This window comes from Arachis hypogaea, chromosome 19 (assembly GCF_003086295.3).
Source record: "Arachis hypogaea cultivar Tifrunner chromosome 19, arahy.Tifrunner.gnm2.J5K5, whole genome shotgun sequence".
Classification (NCBI taxonomy): Eukaryota; Viridiplantae; Streptophyta; class Magnoliopsida; order Fabales; family Fabaceae; genus Arachis; species Arachis hypogaea.
In genome coordinates this window covers 152,641,969-152,661,345 of record NC_092054.1, presented here as the reverse complement: position 1 = coordinate 152,661,345, position 19,377 = coordinate 152,641,969, and the positions used below count along the sequence as shown (strand labels likewise).

Below are 19,377 nucleotides of genomic sequence, written 5' to 3'. Positions count from 1 at the left end.
AACAGACGATTGTAGCAACATCATCTAATCATGCTGAAATACTAGCGATACATGAAGCTAGTCGCGAGTGTTTTTGGCTCATGAGTTTGATCCAATATATTCTGTCATCATGTGGACTGATTGATCATAAGATAGCTCCAACTGTCCTGTTTGAAAATAATACAACATGCATTGCTCAACTTAAGGGTGGATATATCAAAGGTGATATAACAAAGCATATTTCTCCCAAATTCTTTTTCACTTATGATCTTCAAAATCAAGGAACAATTGATATCCAACAGATCCACTCAAGTGATACTTTGGCATATTTATTTACAAAGTCACTCCCAAAATCCTCCTTTAAAAGATTGGTACATCAAATTGGGATGCGCCGATTTCGAGATATTAAATGATGTCGAGAAGAGGGGGAGACTGTACTCTTTTTCCTTGATCAGGTTTTTTCTCATTGAGTTTTTTTGACAAGGTTTTTAATGAAACAGTACCCATCACAAAGGATACTGTACTTTTTTTTTTTCACTAAAATTTTTTCCCATTGGATTTTTCTTTAGTAAGGTTTTAATAAAGCATAATCCTAAATGGACATCCAAAGGAGAGTATTGTAATAAAGATTAACGTGGATGTTCATTCTCCAAAAAGAATGAACTTAAATGAAAGTTGAAAATAAGGACCCATACATGTATAAATAGAGACATGTATCCAAGGTATCATACACATTAATAACAATATTCTCTCTCTTTACGTAAGATACTACTTTTATATATATATATATATATATATATATATATATATATATATATATATATATATATATATCAAGATAATTATATCAAGATAATTATATCACTTCTATTATATCAAGATGATTATATTAGTAACCATTAATACTAAAATTTTATATTTATATTTTTTTATCTTATATTTATATATCCCTTATTTATTTATTTTACAATAAAAAAATATATATTTCTAGCATTATTCTGTAAATAATACTTTTACACCTTCTTGCCTATGTTATTATACAAAGGTAATGTTTTTCATTTAATCCAAGCATAATAGGTTGTTTTTAAGATAGTGATATTTTCATAGTTGAAAATGTCTTTTTTTTATAATTTGTTTAAATTGTCCTCTACTCTTTTTATTTTATTTCTATAGTGAAGATAAAAATGATTATAATAATAATTTATAAATTTTATATTATAAAAAAGTGACATTGTTAAATAGGAAGTGATAATTTTTTTTAACATTTGAAACCATATTTTATTTATTTAAACTAATTATTACATAATTGAATATATAAAAGAGTAACTAACAAATATGTAAATATTAAATGAGTTTAATCTTACATTTTTCTAAAACATATTCTTAAACTATAATAGATTTAGATTTAATTTTATAATTTAGAATAACTTCAATTTTATTATTTAGAATAACGTTCAAATTTTAATTAAGTTAGACTTGGTGAGTGTAAATTACTTTCAGTTTTATCATGATTATATACAAAGTCAAATAGAGTTCATCCATACAAATTTTGTTTATTATTTTACTCCCAACCAAAATGGTAAATGAATTCTTAAAGTTATCCTTAAAACACCTGTTAATCAAACCCCATTAAAAACATGATGAAGCACAAAATACCACTATATATCTCTTGGGTTTTTTGCTTAATTATTGAGAAACAAGTGAATCAAGCCTCACATACTTTTTAGATCTGGATAAGGATCAAGGTGCCTAGGGCCACCATCATGACTAACAGTCTTAAACACAAAAAACCACTAAGATTTTAAAAACAACACACCCTTTTGATCAACGAAATTTAAAAAAGTGTAGCTCACATCTGTTTTAATAATTTACTTTAAAATTAGTATAAAATATATTTTTTATTTTTAAAAATTTATTAAAAATTTTAAAAATATTCTTAAGTTTTATTTTATTTGAATTTTATTCCAAAAAATTTAATATCCATCAGATATACTTTTAGCGACTAATTTTTAAAAAATTTTAGAACTAATCTACCAATAGATACACAAAAACAACTTTTAACACAAACTAATCAGATATAGTTGTCATACATTATTGATAGATCGATCTTAAATTTTTTAAAAATTTAGCTGTCACGAATATATTTGATACGAATCGAAAACTTTTTGAACAAAATTGACACAAAATAAAATTTATGAGTATTTTTAAAATTTTTGACAAATTTCAAAAATAAAAAATATATTTTACTTTTAAAATTATTATTAATAGAAATTTATAAAATTTTATTAATGAATAAAAAATAAATACATTAAAAATTTAAGTTTTGTATCATTTTTATACAAAACTTTTAATAACCTTAACATACATCTCTAAACCCATAAAAAAATGTCGTGCATAAAAAATTAAAAATCTTAGTACTTTAATTTAATTTTATTAGTGCCTATTGTTTTCAGCCAAGGTTGCTCTCAAGCGTGCATTGGCAATTTGGCATTACAGTGAAAGCTACTTGTAGTTGATGGCACTATAAGAATAGTAATTCAATAATCTTTGGACCAAAAGAACAATGTGGATTTTAGGTGCAGATAAGAGTGTTATTACTATCATGTGTCTCCACATCTTATGTTTATTATTACTTCTATTGAAAGTAAATGCAAAAGAAGAATCATATGAATCTGATGATAGAGTCATAAATCTTCCTGGCCAGCCTTCAAGCCCATCAGTTTCACACTTCTCAGGTTATATCACTGTCAATGAAGATCATGGGAGGGCCCTCTTCTACTGGTTCTTTGAAGCTCAATCTGAACCTTCCAATAAGCCCCTCCTTCTTTGGCTCAATGGAGGTAAGTTCATAAAGACCATAATACCCTTGTGGTTGTAATAGATATATTATGTGTTTAATGTTTTTGCATTTGATTTGAAGGACCTGGATGTTCCTCCATTGGTTATGGTGCAGTTGTTGAGGTAGGACCTCTTATCATCAACCAAAATGGTGATGGTCTGCATTTCAACACATATTCTTGGTATCAAGGTTAGTGTATGCTTAATTTTATTCCATATTTCATAATATTAAATATTATTAGCAAAATGAATTACTAATTTAGTGCACTAAAATTGCATTTGATTCTGAGAAGAGAACTTGACAAAAACATTGAGAACAAGAAATAAAAAATAGAGATATAAAAATTAGTATTTTTATATTTTGTTTGGTGGTAAATTAAAACAAATTATAAAAATTTAATTTATGAAAAAATTTAGAAAAAAATATAATGATAAAAATTTGATAAAAATATTAAAAAATAAATTGTCTTTCGTTAATGTCTCAAATAAATATAAAATATACTAATTCAAATCCAATCCTACCTAATGTGGGTCGGATATCCAACTTGTTCTGACCAAATTAGAGCAGATTGGATACCCGCTGGTGTGGACAGTGATCTCAGTCCTACTCAAGTTCTAAATATCACTCTATTTTGCTAACTCAGAATTTTTTTTTTGTTTTATTTGTATTTCTTTTGAAAATCTGTGTAGAAGCAAATTTGTTATTTGTGGAGTCCCCTGTTGGAGTTGGTTTTTCTTACAGCAATACAACTTCTGATTATCTCACCATTTTAGAGGATAATCTTGTGGGTAAGTCACTCTCCATAATTTTAAGTTGAAAAGTTCATCTGATTAGTTAAACTCATCATGTTTGACAAAACTTGAAACTATTAGCTGAGGATTCCTACAATTTCTTGGTGAATTGGCTGCAACAATTCCCACAATTCAAATCCAGGGACTTTTTCATAGCTGGAGAAAGCTATGGTGGTTAGTGTTTAATTACTCGTTATTAACTTCACTATGATGAACTCTATCTATTTGATTAACACTAATTAGTACTAACATTAACATTATTATCTATAATTTCCAGGGCACTATATCCCCCAACTCGCAGAGCTAGTCTTCGATCGGAACAAAGATAAAAGCAAATACCCTTTTATTAATCTTAAAGGTTTTATTGTAAGTAATCTCTTTCCAACATATCTAAAAAAAAGGATTAGGAAAATTCTGACCTTAATATGATGATTAATTGTGCAGGTAGGGAATCCAAAAACTGATGATTACTATGATAATAAAGGCCTTGTGGAATATGCATGGAGCCATGCAGTTATATCAGACCAACAATATGACAAAGCAAAACAAGTTTGTGATTTTAAGAAATCTGAATGGTCTAATGAATGTAACATTGCCATGAATGAAATCTTCCGAGATTACTCAGAGATTGACATATACAACATTTATGCTCCGTCGTGTCGACTTAATAACTCATCGGACAATAATCATGGCCGGGAACCACTCACAAAGGTAGATCATATAATCATCTGTATAAATTATATGTTGAAATACAAAATACATAAATATATTGTGGAGAATTGATAGCTGATTTTGTGTGCATATAGCATTTTTTATTGTCTAATTATATGCAACGAGAATGAATGAATGAATGAATAAAACTTTGCTTCTTGCAGATGATGAGAATTGGAAATAATAATTATAAAGTAAAGAGGATGAGAATTTATTTTGAAGGCTATGATCCATGCTATTCCACATATGCAGAGGAATATTTCAATAGGGTGGATGTTCAATCATCTTTTCATGCAAATATTAGAGGAAATACTAATAATGCAGCATGGAAAGTTTGCAAGTAATTAAGTACTACTAGCTACTTGAATTTGTATACACTAATTGTTTCTAATTATTTTATTATGGAATACTAATTATTTTTTTATGTGTTGGATTTCATTTTTAGTAATTCCATATTGAGGAGTTACAATTTTTCTGTATTTTCGGTCCTACCAATCTACACAAAACTCATCAAGGGTGGCCTTAAAATATGGATTTACAGGTAATGATAATGGTAACAAAGATAGATTGCATATGGAATGAAACTATCATTTGATATATTATATGATTATGTTTTAACATATATGATTAATTGGGTATCATAAACTATATGAATCTAAATCTTTTTTTCATTTTCTTTTTTAGTGGAGACACAGATGGGAGAATACCAGTGATAGGGACACGGTATTGGGTTGAAGCTCTGGGATTATCTCTAAAGTCTAGTTGGCAGAATTGGTACCATGACAATCAGGTTTTATTTAATTTCTTAGTCTTATCTAATATAACGGTTTTTAATTTTTTTTTTTATAATAACGGTTTTTAAATTTTATATTGTGTATTATCATTATTTTTTAGTTAAAGAAATGGAGATTTTTGTTTTGATTTTTTAACGACATTTTAGTTTTTACCATCTCTTGTTTAGTCTTACAAAGTGAATCTATAGATTTTTTTTTGTTTAATATTAGGTTTTTTTTTTTAAACTTGATTTGTGAATTTGTTAGAATTTGATCTTGAGTTTATTAGATTTTAAATGAAGGTTTTATGGTTTTATGGATTTGTTAGTAATTTAATTGAAAATTTTGTTTTGTTTCATGATCATTTTGAGAATTTGATTTGTCAGTTTATTAGCATTTGATTCATATGATTATTGGATTTTGATAGGAGATCTGATTGATGTTTTAATTTTCAATTTTTAATTTCTGAAACTTAATTTTGATTTAATTTAAAAAAAATTCAAAAATCAAAGTATGTACAGAGTACAGATGTACAGTATAAAAAAAAGTTTTTCTCAGTAAATATTATTCTAATAAATTTTAAATATTCTAAAAAAGTGTCAAAATAGTATTAACAATAAAAATATTCACATAACAAAATTAATTATGCTAGGTAGACAATGAAAATTGTGAAAAATGTGAATAATGGATTGTACTTTTGGTCCACAGAATGTGAAAAAAAAAGTCCATCATAAATTACTTTCTGAAAAATCTTATTTTCACCTTTTATACTTTAATCATTCACCTTCTAACCTTTTTACTGCCGTATACCTCCTCCCCAAACCTTCATTGTGCCATCGGTCCCTCCCTCACTAGCCAGCCTCAATGTTGCCAAGCTTCTTTTCTATCAAGCTGTTGGTTTAGAATGAAAATAACCATCCACATAGCTAGTAAAGTGAACATCCAACAAATTTCATTGTATCTACTTAAATCCAATCCAAATTAAATGAACATCCACATCCGAAAAAGGGAAGAAGAAAAGGAGGAGGAGGAGAACCACGGCAGCGGAGGAAGGACGGTGACGAGACAGCGCGAGACATCCACGCATGGGGAATGCGCGTGATGGCATCACTCGCGCGCAACAGTCAGCAACGACACCGCAACAACTCCATAAGAAGGTTATGTGACACTGTAGCAACGCCGCCAGAGAAGAGTGGCGCGAAAACAGCAAAACAACAACTGTGGCGGCAATGCTCCTATACACGTGAGTGGAAGAGACGGAGACGGCACAGAAAGGTGACGAAAACGGGTGAGTGCGACTGCATTGCGTCTGCAGGGCTGCGAGAAAGGAGGATAGTAGCGTTCTGCTACGTCTGAACGGGGTGAGGGAGAAGGGCGGCATTTGGACGGCTATCTCTGAAGACGACACCGAGTTGTGGTAGTGGACCGGAAATGAAAGATGTATGATAAGTAGTGGATTTCGGACAATAGAATAACCGAATGAGTGATAATGGAGTTACATGAATCTTTATTTTTGAAATTTCAAAAATTAATATTAATTAATTAATTAAGAATACAACAACAATAACAACAACAACAACAACAACAAACAACAACAACAACAAGCCTTGTCTCACTAGGTGGGGTCGGCTACATAAATCAAACGACACCCATTGAGCTCTATCATGTATCATGTCTATAGAGAGACCGTTTACAAGTAGATCTCATTTGACCACCTCATGGATTGTCTTCTTAGGTCTTCCTCTACCTTTCACCCCTTGTCCATCTTCCATCTCATTCACCCTCCTAACTGGGTGTTCTGTCGATTTTTTTCTCACATGTCCTAACCACCTGAGTCGCGATTCTACCATCTTTTCCACAATAGATGCTACTCCAACCCTTTCCCTTATATCTTCATTTCTTATTTTATCCAATCGCGTATGACCACTCATCCATCTCAACATCTTCAACTCTGCCACATTTAGTTTATGTTCGTGCTCCCCTTTGGCCGCCCAACACTCTGTACTATAAAGTATAGCTGGTCTGATAGTAGTGCGATAGAATTTACCTTTAAGTTTTAAAGGCACTTTTTTGTCACATATAAAACCAAACGCACTCCGCCGTTTTGACCAACTTGCTTGGATCCTATGATTTATATCCTGTTCAATCTCTCCATTATCCTGTATAATGCACCCAAGATACTTAAAACTTTTCAAATTTCGTAGGATGTTATCTCCAATATTCACCTCTATATTAGGGTTTTTCCTTTGCAGGCCGAATTTACATTCCATATATTCCATCTTGCTACGGCTTATGTGCAGACCATACATTTCTAGGGTAACTCCAACTTCTTATTTAGGTCGTCCATTGATTCTTCCATAAGGACGATATCATCGGCAAAAAGCATGCACCATGGTACAGGCTCTTGGATATGATCTGTGAGTACCTCCAAGACTAATGTAAAAAAGTATAGACTTAAGGATGATCCCTGATGTAATCCTATACCAATAGAAAATTTCTCTGTCACACCACCTTAAGTCTTCACACTAGTTGTAACCCCATCATACATGTCTTTAATTACACGAATATATGTGATCATTACTCTCTTCTTTTCTAAAATCTTCCATAAGGTCTCCCTTGGCACCCTATCGTAAGCTTTTTCCAAATCAATAAACACTACATGTAGATCCTTTTTATTACTACGATACTTCTCCATCATCATTCTTAACAGGTATATCGCTTCAGTGGTGGATCTGCCTGGTATAAAATCAAATTGGTTCTCTGTTACTTGTGTCTCTTGTCTCAGCCTCCGTTCTATCACCCTTTCCCATAACTTCATGGTATGACTCATGATCTTGATCCTTCTATAGTTTTCGCAACTTTGTATATCCCTTTTATTCTTGTAGATAGGTACCAAGGTGCTCTTTTTCCACTCATCTGGCATCTTTTTAAACCTTAAAATCTCATTAAAAAGCTTGGTTAATCAACTGACACCTTTCTCTCCAAACCCTTCCAAACTTCAATTGGGATATTATCGAGTCCTACTGCCCTGCCATTTTTCATCCGCTTTAAAGCCTCTTTTACTTCGAAGTCTCGAATCCTTCGATGGTAGTCGAAGTTTTGATCTTCTCCCCTCGTGCATAAAACCGACCAAGACTCAAAAGAGTCTTCTGTCCTTCATTAAATAACTTATAAAAGTAGCTCTTTTACCGTTCATTGATCTTCTCCTCTTGAGCCAACACTTCTCCGTCTTTATCTTTTATACACTTAACCTGATCCAAGTCTCTCGTTCTTCTTTCACGGCTCTTTACGATTCTATATATATCTTTTTCTCCTTCTTTCGTGTCTAAGGACTGGTAGATATCCTCATATGCTCTTGTTCTTTCTTCGCTTATAGCCACTTTTGTTTCTTTCTTAGCCGCTTTATATTTTTTCCAATTATCTGCAATGCGGCACAAAGACCACTTTTTCAAGCACGTCCTTTTTGTCTTTATCTTTTCTTGTACACTCGCATTCCACCATCAGGACTCCTTGTCTTTTGGTCCTATCCCTTTAGATTCACCAAAACTTTCTTTTCCTATTCTTCTAATAACTTCTATCATCTCTCTCCACATCTCCTCCGCGCTTCCGTTCCTATCCCACTTTGCCTCTTCTTCTACCCGTTTTAGGAAGCTTCTTTGTTCATCACCTTTCATTCGCCATCACCTCGTCATTGGGTTCTTCGTATGATGTCTTTTCCTCGATTTTTGCTCAACGCAAAAATTCATGACAAGCATCCTATGTTGTGTTGTTAAACTTTCTACCGAAATAATTTTACAATTAATGTAAAATTTCCGGTCGACTCTCCTCAATAAGAAGAAGTCGATTTGAGAGCTTGTCATGCCACTCTTATAGGTTATAAGATGTTCGTCTCTCTTTTTAAAATATGTATTTGCGATGAGAAGATCAAAAGTTTGGGAAATGTCCAAAATAGTTTTACCCTCGGTATTGACCACTCCAAAACCATGGCCTCTGTGAATACTTCCATAACCAGTTACTTATCTCCCAACATGGCCATTTAAATCTCCTCCTAAGAAAAGCTTATCTTTCGAAGGTATGTCTTGGACCAAACTCTCGAGATTCTCCTAACACCTTATCTTGTGTTGCTCTTTCGAACCCACTTGCGATACATAGGCGCTAATCACATGAAAAGTACCTCTTTCTACCCCAAATTTGATAGAGATGATCCGATCTCTCATCCTCTTGACATCCACTACGTCCGTCTTCCACTGCTTATCCACGATAATACCCACTCCATTCTTATTCTTCACCTTTTCCGTATACCAAAGTTTTAACCCGGAAGTATCCAACTCCCTAGCCTTCACACCAACCCATTTTGTTTTTTATAGGCACATGATGTTAATCTTCCTCCTTGTCATGGTATCCACCACCTCCATGAATTTTCCTGTTAGAGTGACTATGTTCTATGTCCCAAATTTTAACATTCTGTCGCCCCAACATTTACCTTTTTCTTTGTGAACTAGCTTATTTACCCTCGTCCGTTCACGAAAACGCGGGAACCCTTACTCATTTAACACTACATCCTGGCACCGATGCAGTGGCTCTTGCTCATTTGACATTGTATGCGAGTCAAACAGCGTGTTGCTTTCGGACAACGACCTAACTTTAACATAATAACATCTTTTATCCATGTCATAAAGATTCGACTAAGTTTTTATGTTGGCTGTCGAAAACCTAACACAACCCTCCTCTTTTATCCGAATTTAGGATCGGTTATATATCACAAATATAACATATACAAAATTTAATTAATTAATTAAGAATCTAAAATATATTTTTTTAATCTATTATTCGTATTATTTATTATACATATTATTTCTCTATAATTTTTTTTAACAAAATTAATATATTTTAGCATAAAATATTTTACATAATCATCTAATAAGTGAAATTGTTAATGGTGCACAGGTTGGTGGAAGGATAGTGGAATATGAAGGGCTAACATACGTGACAGTGAGAGGGGCAGGTCACTTGGTACCATTAAACAAACCAAGTGAGGCTCTCTCCCTCATTCATTCTTTCCTTTCAGGCCAACATCTCCCTACTTATCACAAATAATCAATTCTATATTAATTATGTACCAAATATATATATAGAATAAATAAGAAGGAACTATGTACGTATCTTTTATGTAATAAAAATAAATTAGATTGAAGTAGAGGTTCTGCAAAGAGTTTTATTAAAAATATACAAATTTTATTGGTTGTTAAAAAAAATATACTAAAAATATTATTAATTTTTTATTAAAAAAATTTACAAAAAATATATTTAACAAGAAATCATTAAATTTTAAGAATAAAAATATTTTTTTAATTATGTTTACAAAAAATTACATTAAAATTCAATCTCTAAAATATTTTTGAACATTTATTTTTGTTGATAACAAAATTCGAATACATTTTTTGTAGTTTACTCTTATTTTTACTTTACTCGATGCATACTTTTATGCCTTCATTTTTTTCCGTATCTTAAATAATAAATATGGCGGCCAATGAGTAATAGCTCAAATAGCATAGTCTCCCCATATTCAATTAAGAGGTTGCGGGTTCGAGTCTCCTATCTTTGGTAAAAAAAAAAAAATAATAATAATAAATATGGCGCGTTTTCTTTTCTCATAATATATATATGAATAACAGAATAAGTATTAAATTACAGATGAGTGATATGTAATAGCACCTTAAATATTTTTCAAAATATTTTCTTGAGAATACAAAATCAAGTAAGAAATACGTTAGATGATAAAATAAACTTTAAAAGGTAATTACATTTTTCTCATTCAATAATTATGAAATAAAAATGTTAGCCATTTCACATCACTACACATACGTGAAAAAGAGACGCATCTTTCTGTTTGTGAAGAAAACAAAAATTGTAGGTGGGAAGAGATTGAAATTTTAGAAATTTATAAATAAACCACTGCGCAAGGACGCATGCTCCATGATATTTATTACACAAGTTCTACGTTGAAAAGAAAGAACAAAACAGGAGGAGAAAAGTGTCACGCTGAATGTAGATGTGATAATAATCTCCTATAATCCGAGTTATGAGCCTATTCGACATCATGCATCAATCACTTTGCTTGTCTCAGAAGTGAGATAGAAGATTAATCACCGTCCTTGCTCTTCCTCTCAGTAGGGTGTTTAAATATAAACTAATTTAAATTAAACTGTTTATTTAATTTAATTTAAACCGATTAAAACTGCGTTAATTTAGATTTTATCTAAATTTTATTTTTGACAAATTCTATGAATTAGATCATATTTTATATTTATTATTTAAAATTAATCTAATTTAATTCAATCTGCACAATGTAATGTATTATAATGTTATTATTTTATTATTATATTTAAAATTTTACTTATAATATATTTAATTTGTTATACATTTAATTTTTTATTATTCATATATTATTATTATTTAGTAAATATTTTATAAATTAAAAGATAAGATTTTTTTATTTATTTATTTTAACTAATCTATAATTTTATTTTTATTATTATTATATTATTAACTTTTTAAAATATTATTAAGACTTATTGTATTATTATTGATTATTTAAAATTTTATGTTAAAATTTATTTTATATATATATATATATATATATAATTTATAAAATTACAAATCCAATCTAATTCAAATTACTTAAAATTGGATCAAATTAGATCAAATTATCTAAAAATAATTATTCAATCTCAATTATACCATAAAAAAAAAATTAATATTTGAACGGGATAAATTTTTCACAAAATTGTACCGAAAATATTCCTACCTCTAAGTTATAACATGTAGGGGCACTTAGAGATGGATCTAGAGGGGTGTCTATATATATATATATATATATATATATATATATATATAATATTTTAAAAAATTGTTAATTGGTTGGTAATTTTTTTTAGAGTAAGAGATTGTAATATTCTCTAATATTTTGGTCAAATTTTATTTTCATTTTTAATATTTAAAATGTTATATTTTTGTACCAAAAATTTTTAAATGTATTCAATGATGTTTTATCATTAAATATTATGCGTGTACAATCAAAATGTTATTAATTCAGTAATATCCTCTATTAATATGTATATAAACTATGATTTTAGAAGTAGGAGAAAAATATGTTAGAACGACATATTAGCGTTTACTTGATAAATAAGTAATTGTTAATGGTTATATTAGTTTCTGAAAAAAAGGTTATTATTTAAATTTGTCTTTTGAAAATTTTTATCAATTAAATTAATTTTTTAAAAATTATAAATTAATTATTTTTATTTTTCTATCACCATGAATGGATCCAAAAATATAATTGTGGGGTCAATAGCATATATAATATTAAAAAATTATGTAAAAAATAATATAATATAAGATGTATTACAAAAATATACCGATATAAAATATATTTTAAAGTATAACAAAAGATGTGTGTACTTTTTATTAACGAAATAGTCGATTCTTTGTATCATAAAATTCATCGATAATAGAATCTGTGTTAAATTTTTCAGCAATTTTTTTTAATATAATTAAAAGACAACTAGCAAAAAATTCTATCTTTTATTTTCTTTTTGAGTTATTCTTCACAATATTTATAGCTGAAAAAGATCTCTCAGTTGTAGCAGTTGAAACAAAGAAAATTAATACCAAATGAATCAAGAATGATGATCACAACAAGAAAAAGAATCTACTTTATGCGATTTGAAAAATTTGTATTTAATTAAAAAATATTAGTAATAATATTTTTTTAGATTTTTTAATATTATTACTTACTTTTTAGATATTAGAAATCATTAATATTTAGGTCGAATTGGATTTTTATTTATACTAGACTAAATATTAAATAAAATTTTTAAAAAATTAAATCATACTTAATAACTTACTACTATTATTTTTTTCTTTTAAAAAAGTTGGGGCCGAGGCCTCCACTCGTCCCGTATGTCCGTCTCTGTGACTGTCACTTAATTAATAGTTTTTATCAACAATTGATAATATAAAATATTAATTGATGGCATACATGATATCTAGCATATCTAATTAGATGCTAAACAAATATGTTTATGAAAATTTATCAATTTAGTCTATTTTTTCAATTATATAAACTTTAATTCTAATATAACTTAACGACAGTAAATTGATAAATTTTAATAAATATATTTATATATTTAGCATCTAATTAAATATGTTAGGTGTCATATATAATGTGAGTTATTATTTTATATCATCAATTGTTTATAAAAATTATTAATTGAGTGACTGAAAGATAAAAATAATTAATTTATAATCTTTAAATGACTAATTTAATTAATAAAATTTTGTAAAGACAAATCTAAAGAACAAATAATTTTTTAAGAACTAATTTAATTATTAAATCGAATAAATAAGTTGATAATAAAAATAGTTAGACTAGCAATAAATGAATTGACCATGCAGGTTTAAGTGCTTATACAGTTATACTCCTATTGTTGTGCTTCATGTTCATTTTTTTAAGGAAAAATCTAGGCCAGCAATTTTGTTAAATTCTGGCCAGTATGTAATTAGCAAAAAAAAGTAAGTTATTGGATAAAATCTCACACTAATTTTACACCATTAAAACTATTATTGATGGCTATTTGATGGCTACAAATCACCAAAATTGCTGGCCCTAGCATTCTTTTTTTTAACATATCATTTAGTTTTCTTATAATATCAAAACAAAAACTTGTTAAAAATTAATGGATTTAGTATTATAAATTTACTAATGAAAATCCTAAGTACGTTAACAGCATTAACTTGGTGATAATGAAAGGATTTAATTTACAAATTAAAAATAAAATAATTTGATTAATTAAAAAAAAATATCGAGCACTACTCATAGTAGAGCCATCACGCCAACATGGAATTTGTAGTGCCCATAAATTTCATGATAGTGGCCTATGTTTCTCTTTTATCACACATCATTATGCATGTCATTATCTAATTCACATTTGGTGCCTACTTATTTATCCTAATCATCATGACTATAGTTAGAAAAAAAAAAAAAAAAGATAGAAAATGATTCATTAGTTTGCAGCTGGAACGACCAAATTATGTGCACAATTATTAGTCATTACTATATAAACTCTAAAAGATCTTTTATCCTTGAGGTTCTGAGTTGTGGCTTGCAAAGTCGTGAGTTTATTTCTTTTTCTAATTTGTATCTCCTTTTTTTTCTGTTTCATTGCAAATATCTATCCGACTTCTACAAAAAATATTTATCAAAATTAAATGCAGCGATATACTAGAGTACTTAAATGATAAAACAAGAGTTACGCTTATTCCATCGTTTAAAAAATATTTATATTTAAATCTTATAACGTTACCCATTCATATAACGGTGACAATATATATATATATATATATATATATATCAATAAATTTTCCATTTCACAATAGTTGTATAGTATAAGATTTGATTTGATAAATTTTTTATTTTTTATAATTAGTTTATTAAAGTTAGTTTTTAAAAATAGTATTTTAAAGTTTGGTAAATTAAATTAAAAGTAATTTTCAATAGTTATTATTAATAATAATTGTGTTTGGTTAAATAATTTTTAAAATTTAAAATTACCATAATAAATATAAATAAAAAAATATTTTGATCAAAAATAAAATTTGATATCAATAATTTAATTAAGGATAATTTTAAATATTATTAATATATAGACATTTTAATTTTGATAAATATAAATTAACTTTTAAAAATATTTAAAAGTTACTATAATTTTTTAAAACTACAAATACAAACCCATAATCTATCATTTCTTACCTCAGTGTTTTGAGTATTGTTAAGCAAAAAATGACGTGCTTATATTTTTTAAAATACAAGCACTACTGTACAAATATCTGATTTTAAAAGTATAAATACCTTTTTAAAAAATTTTACTAAAACAAAATTTATATATATCTTTACATAGTTGACCCAATATCATCTACCCTAATTATTAATAATTAACGACTAGAGAAAACGTAGAGATATGAGACACACATATTCATTTAATTTTCTTTGTGCCTTAATTTTCAAATATATAATTTTTGTAAATTTAAAAATTCAAAAGTATATATTATTTTCTTAACTATTGAAAATATTTGATCAACAAATAAATTCCTTAAAAGATATACTAAAATATAATTATAATTAAACTAGTATGCTTCCATTTCTAAAAATAACTATGTCAAAAACATTTTAAAGTTAAGAAAAAGGAAAAAATATATTATGGGACAATTTACTAAAATAAAACATTTGAGTTTTAATATTACTGAAATACAACTTTTACAAACTGGATACCAAAATACAACTTTTTAAAAATTTATGTAAATCGTAGGAGGAGTCCCATGGATTCCAATTATACATAAACCGCTACACCCCTTCAGCGGTTTACGTTAAAACAGTTTTGGCCAGAAACTGCGGTAGGGTCCCGCGATTTCTATTGAGTGTGCAATTAGGCATAAACCGCGACAGGGGTTCAGCGTTTATGTCTGGACCTATTTCGCCTATAAATACCCACCAATGGGAAGTAGTGTGATGTAGAGAGTCATTTTCACATCTTCACAAATGAGTGAGGAGAATTTTTTAGTCCTAGTCCACTGCTCCGGAAAAAAAAAAAAAAAAAGCAAAAGGCACGGCGTTAAGTTCACGGACAAAGAATCGGTTAGTGTTTTTATCCGTTCGACAAATACTTTGTCAGAACTAAAGATGAGCATATTGCAAAAGGCAGGGTTGTGTGGGTCCAAGTGGGTGAAGAAGGTGTTCTACAAAATTTCGATTGCCGTTGTTTCAATTGGGGTGCAGTATGAAATATTTGTGATAGGGTCGGACGAAGACATGCATGTTTCGTTTCATTGTCGACGCAGTTTTTCGGAGGTGAGAATACACGAGCTGTATGCCAAGTTGGAAGATTGTTTTGACAGTTCTGGTGCATCAGCGCCGAATCCTCAGTCGATGACGGTGGGGGTGCATCAACTTCGATACTTGTAGTTGCAGCTAGTGGTCCTTTAGCGGTGTTCCACCAGCAGCAGCTAGGTCACCTGGTTTGATTCCTGCAATTTTTGGTGAGGGTGAGCCAGATCAAGAATGCGATGCGAGAAGATGATCCGGACGATGAGCTAGATCACATATTGGGAGACAGTAAGGAGAATACTCCCGGCACACCAGCAGCATGTCGGGAGCCATCCAGTTCTGGTTTAGGCCAACAACTGCAATATTTCTCGACCTTGAACTTGGAAGCAATCGGCCAGCAGCAGGACATAGATCCCACCTCAGGAAACCAGGGGTTACACGAGGAAAATCCTTCTGGAGACTTTCAGATTGGCCAATCTTTCCAAACTAAGGAGGAAGCTGTGTTGAGTGTTAAGGATTATAGCATCCGTCGTGGAGTTCAGTATCGGGTGATGGAGTCAGATCATCTGAAGTTTCATGGGAGATGCAATGAGTTTGGGAATGGGTGCACGTGGTTGATTCGCATCACACTTCGGCAGTGTAAGGGTAATTGGGAGGTTAGAAGGTACAACGAACCTCATACTTGCTTGGTCACTTCGATTTCGAGCGACCACCGACAGCTCGATCACCATGTTATATGAATATATAAACGGATAACAACTAAGTTAATAACTTAAACCTAAAAAATGAAAACTGAAATGATAACTGTCAGTATATCAATACCTGGAAGCCAACGGAAAAAAAAATCTTCGAATCTACGCGGTCTGAGACTAGGGAACCGCCAAAAAATCAATGACTGTAGTACTGGAGCGGGCCGGCCAAGTTTGTCACATTTTTGTTGGCAACACGACACATACATCGATATAGCCAAGCTAGTGCTGCCGAAGCCCAACTGTAACTGCCCATCTCATCAAGTCTCGCCACAAAGGGCAACCACCAAATATGAACCCGATTTCCACTCTTATCACCGAACAACTGAGTGGATAGCAGCATCATAATATATGCTCGTGCATATATCCGTACAGTATCCTCAGTCGCATCCTGCGGCAGCACCTTGAATCTCTCATGGAACCAGGTGAAGTGGACCGTAAACTGTTTCACCTTATTCGGCGGGGGAAGCTCGCCAAAGAGTTCCTCAAACCACTCCCAAGCAGGTCTGTCATCCTCTATCAGCTTCTCGAAATCTGTAAGGCACCCGGATACAGGTAAACCATCCACGGATAACCCCAGCTGGTATGCCTGCAGCGTGATGGTGAACTCCCCGAATGACATGTGAAAGGTATGCGTCTCAGGACGCCACCTCTCAATGAATGCGCTGACAAGGGGCTTATCCAACTAGAACTACCTCGTGTTGAGCCTCGCCAGGTGGTACAGACCTGCCCTCTCCATATAGGGTATGATCCTATCATGTAGAGACATGTTCTGTTACCTCCGGACACTAGTGATGCACCTACTAAACTGTAACATGTGAGAGAAATAACCAAAATCAAGTGAGATCGCATCACTAACAACCATTCTAAGTTCAAATTAATAAGGCTTTAATATGAGACTCAAATCTTTAGTTCAACATAACCAAATACTAAACGTAACATTATATAATATAAATTTTAGGTTCAAGAAAGCTAAAATACCAAAACTTATAATTTTTAGATTTAAGAATGCAAATATAACCATTAGGTTCAACTTTCAAAAGTTACTCTTTAAGGTTTCAAAATCTTAACAACTAAAACTATAATACTTGAATTTAAACTTACATGTTTAAAAGTTCAAATTTCAAAACTTAGTTTTCAAACATGAATGCTTAAGCAACAATACTACAATTTGAATCCTATGTCTCAAGTACAAGAGGAACATCATTCTACTTAAACATTTGAATCTATCTCCTAACTTCAAAATCCTAATCCTAAATTATGTGTTTTAACAACAAAATACCAAATACTTCATTTCTCTTTTATATGAAATACAATAAATAAAAGATAGCTGGCTTACCTCTTCGTTGATACTGCTGGCCATGTGCGTAACGCCGTTGAGACGGTAAAGACTGTGATCATCTGCCATGATTCCGGCCCAAGAAAAATATAAATCACTACACTTTTCCTCCTCTCCCTCTCTCTAGAACGTCACTTTCTCTCTCTAAAGATTTGGAAGTGTCTCGAAATGAATAATTTGCTGCACCCCTTCCGCGTATTTATAATTAGAGTATAAACCGCTGGACCTTTCGACAGTTTATGCTCATTTTCGCTACCAACGGAAACCGTGAAACCCCTACCACGATTTCTATGCAAATAAGCTTTGAACATAAACCGTAGAACCTCATTCATGGTTTATATGTATTCAGAAACCGTGAGACCCCATTGGTAGTTTATATAGATTTCTAAAAAATTGTATTTTAGTATCCAATTTGCAAAAATTGTATTTCGGTAATATTAAAACTCATATGTTTTATTTTGGTAAATTGCCCTATATTATGCATAAGTAATTATTCTCAAAAATAACAATTTCATATACCTTAAAACAAAAATAACCTCTTACAAATTTTATTAGTATTTAGTTTTTATCTAATAAAAAATACTATATATACACAAAAAGTCAATGATGTATTTGTATATAAATATACAAAATATTTAATTTATTTTTATTATGTATTTTATATTTCAATATATAGTTTATAAGATGATTAGTTTAATAGCTCATTTGTTAGGTACATCTAATATAATTATTATCAAATATTTTCATTGTTATCTTGTATTTTTATTGATTATTTTTAATATAACACAATAAATATAAAAGAATTATATAGTTAAATGATTTAAAAAAATGTAATTTTGTGTAATGTATAATTTAAAGAATTTAATTTTGATGCACGAATAATTTTATATACATCTAATGATATAACTAGTCATAAACAAAATCTAACGATATAACACCACATTAAAAAAAATAATTATTTTTTATATTGATCGCATGAAAGATTATTCAAAAGAGCAAATATAATTACACAATTGTAACTAAATTTCGTTAGTCTAGTAGTTAACTCATTAGTCCGCTTAAGCAAGTGATAGGGGTTTGAATCCCGCTTTCTACATGCAACAACCCATTGGCTAGCGACAAACTCTTAAATGGAGTTTTGATCCGCGACGAATTAGTTTTTGACCTACCGAACATCGAATTCCGCCTTATGTATGCAACAATTTTTTGCCAATATTAAATCCTTAAATAAAACTTTTATCCACAACGGATTATTTTTTGAACGGCCAAAATAAAGAATATGATAAAAATAAAAAAAATAATTATACAATTATA

General features: G+C 30.1%; 2 protein-coding genes across 2 annotated transcripts; one reads left to right on the top strand and one right to left on the bottom strand.

The window, feature by feature from the left end:
* Positions 1-2,518: 2,518 nt before the first annotated feature.
* On the top strand, positions 2,519-10,287 carry LOC112779826 (serine carboxypeptidase-like 33). The gene is made up of 10 exons (XM_025824174.3): positions 2,519-2,819; positions 2,900-3,007; positions 3,508-3,606; positions 3,691-3,783; positions 3,887-3,975; positions 4,054-4,320; positions 4,485-4,660; positions 4,766-4,861; positions 5,005-5,110; positions 10,041-10,287. Exons 1-10 carry the CDS (start codon positions 2,543-2,545, stop codon positions 10,188-10,190), a joined length of 1,461 nt encoding a protein of 486 aa, XP_025679959.1. The 5' UTR covers positions 2,519-2,542; the 3' UTR covers positions 10,191-10,287.
* Positions 10,288-16,863: 6,576 nt separating this feature from the next.
* On the bottom strand, positions 16,864-17,346 carry LOC140182423 (protein MAIN-LIKE 1-like). Its single transcript, XM_072228621.1, has one exon. The coding sequence runs from the start codon at positions 17,344-17,346 to the stop codon at positions 16,864-16,866; it is 483 nt and encodes a 160-aa protein (XP_072084722.1).
* Between the last annotated feature and the right edge of the window lie 2,031 nt (positions 17,347-19,377).

What these genes read in the sequence shown, in the direction of transcription:
- LOC112779826 (XM_025824174.3), top strand. Translation starts at nt 2,543, where the DNA reads ATGTGGATTTTAGGTGCAGATAAGAGTGTTATTACTATCATGTGTCTC. An exon ending in CACATATTCTTGGTATCAAG is followed by an intron (nt 3,008 to 3,507) that starts GTTAGTGTATGC and finishes AAATCTGTGTAG; the next exon opens with AAGCAAATTTGTTATTTGTG. An exon ending in GCAGCATGGAAAGTTTGCAA is followed by an intron (nt 4,661 to 4,765) that starts GTAATTAAGTAC and finishes TTTCATTTTTAG; the next exon opens with TAATTCCATATTGAGGAGTT.
- LOC140182423 (XM_072228621.1), bottom strand. Translation starts at nt 17,346, where the DNA reads ATGTCATTCGGGGAGTTCACCATCACGCTGCAGGCATACCAGCTGGGG.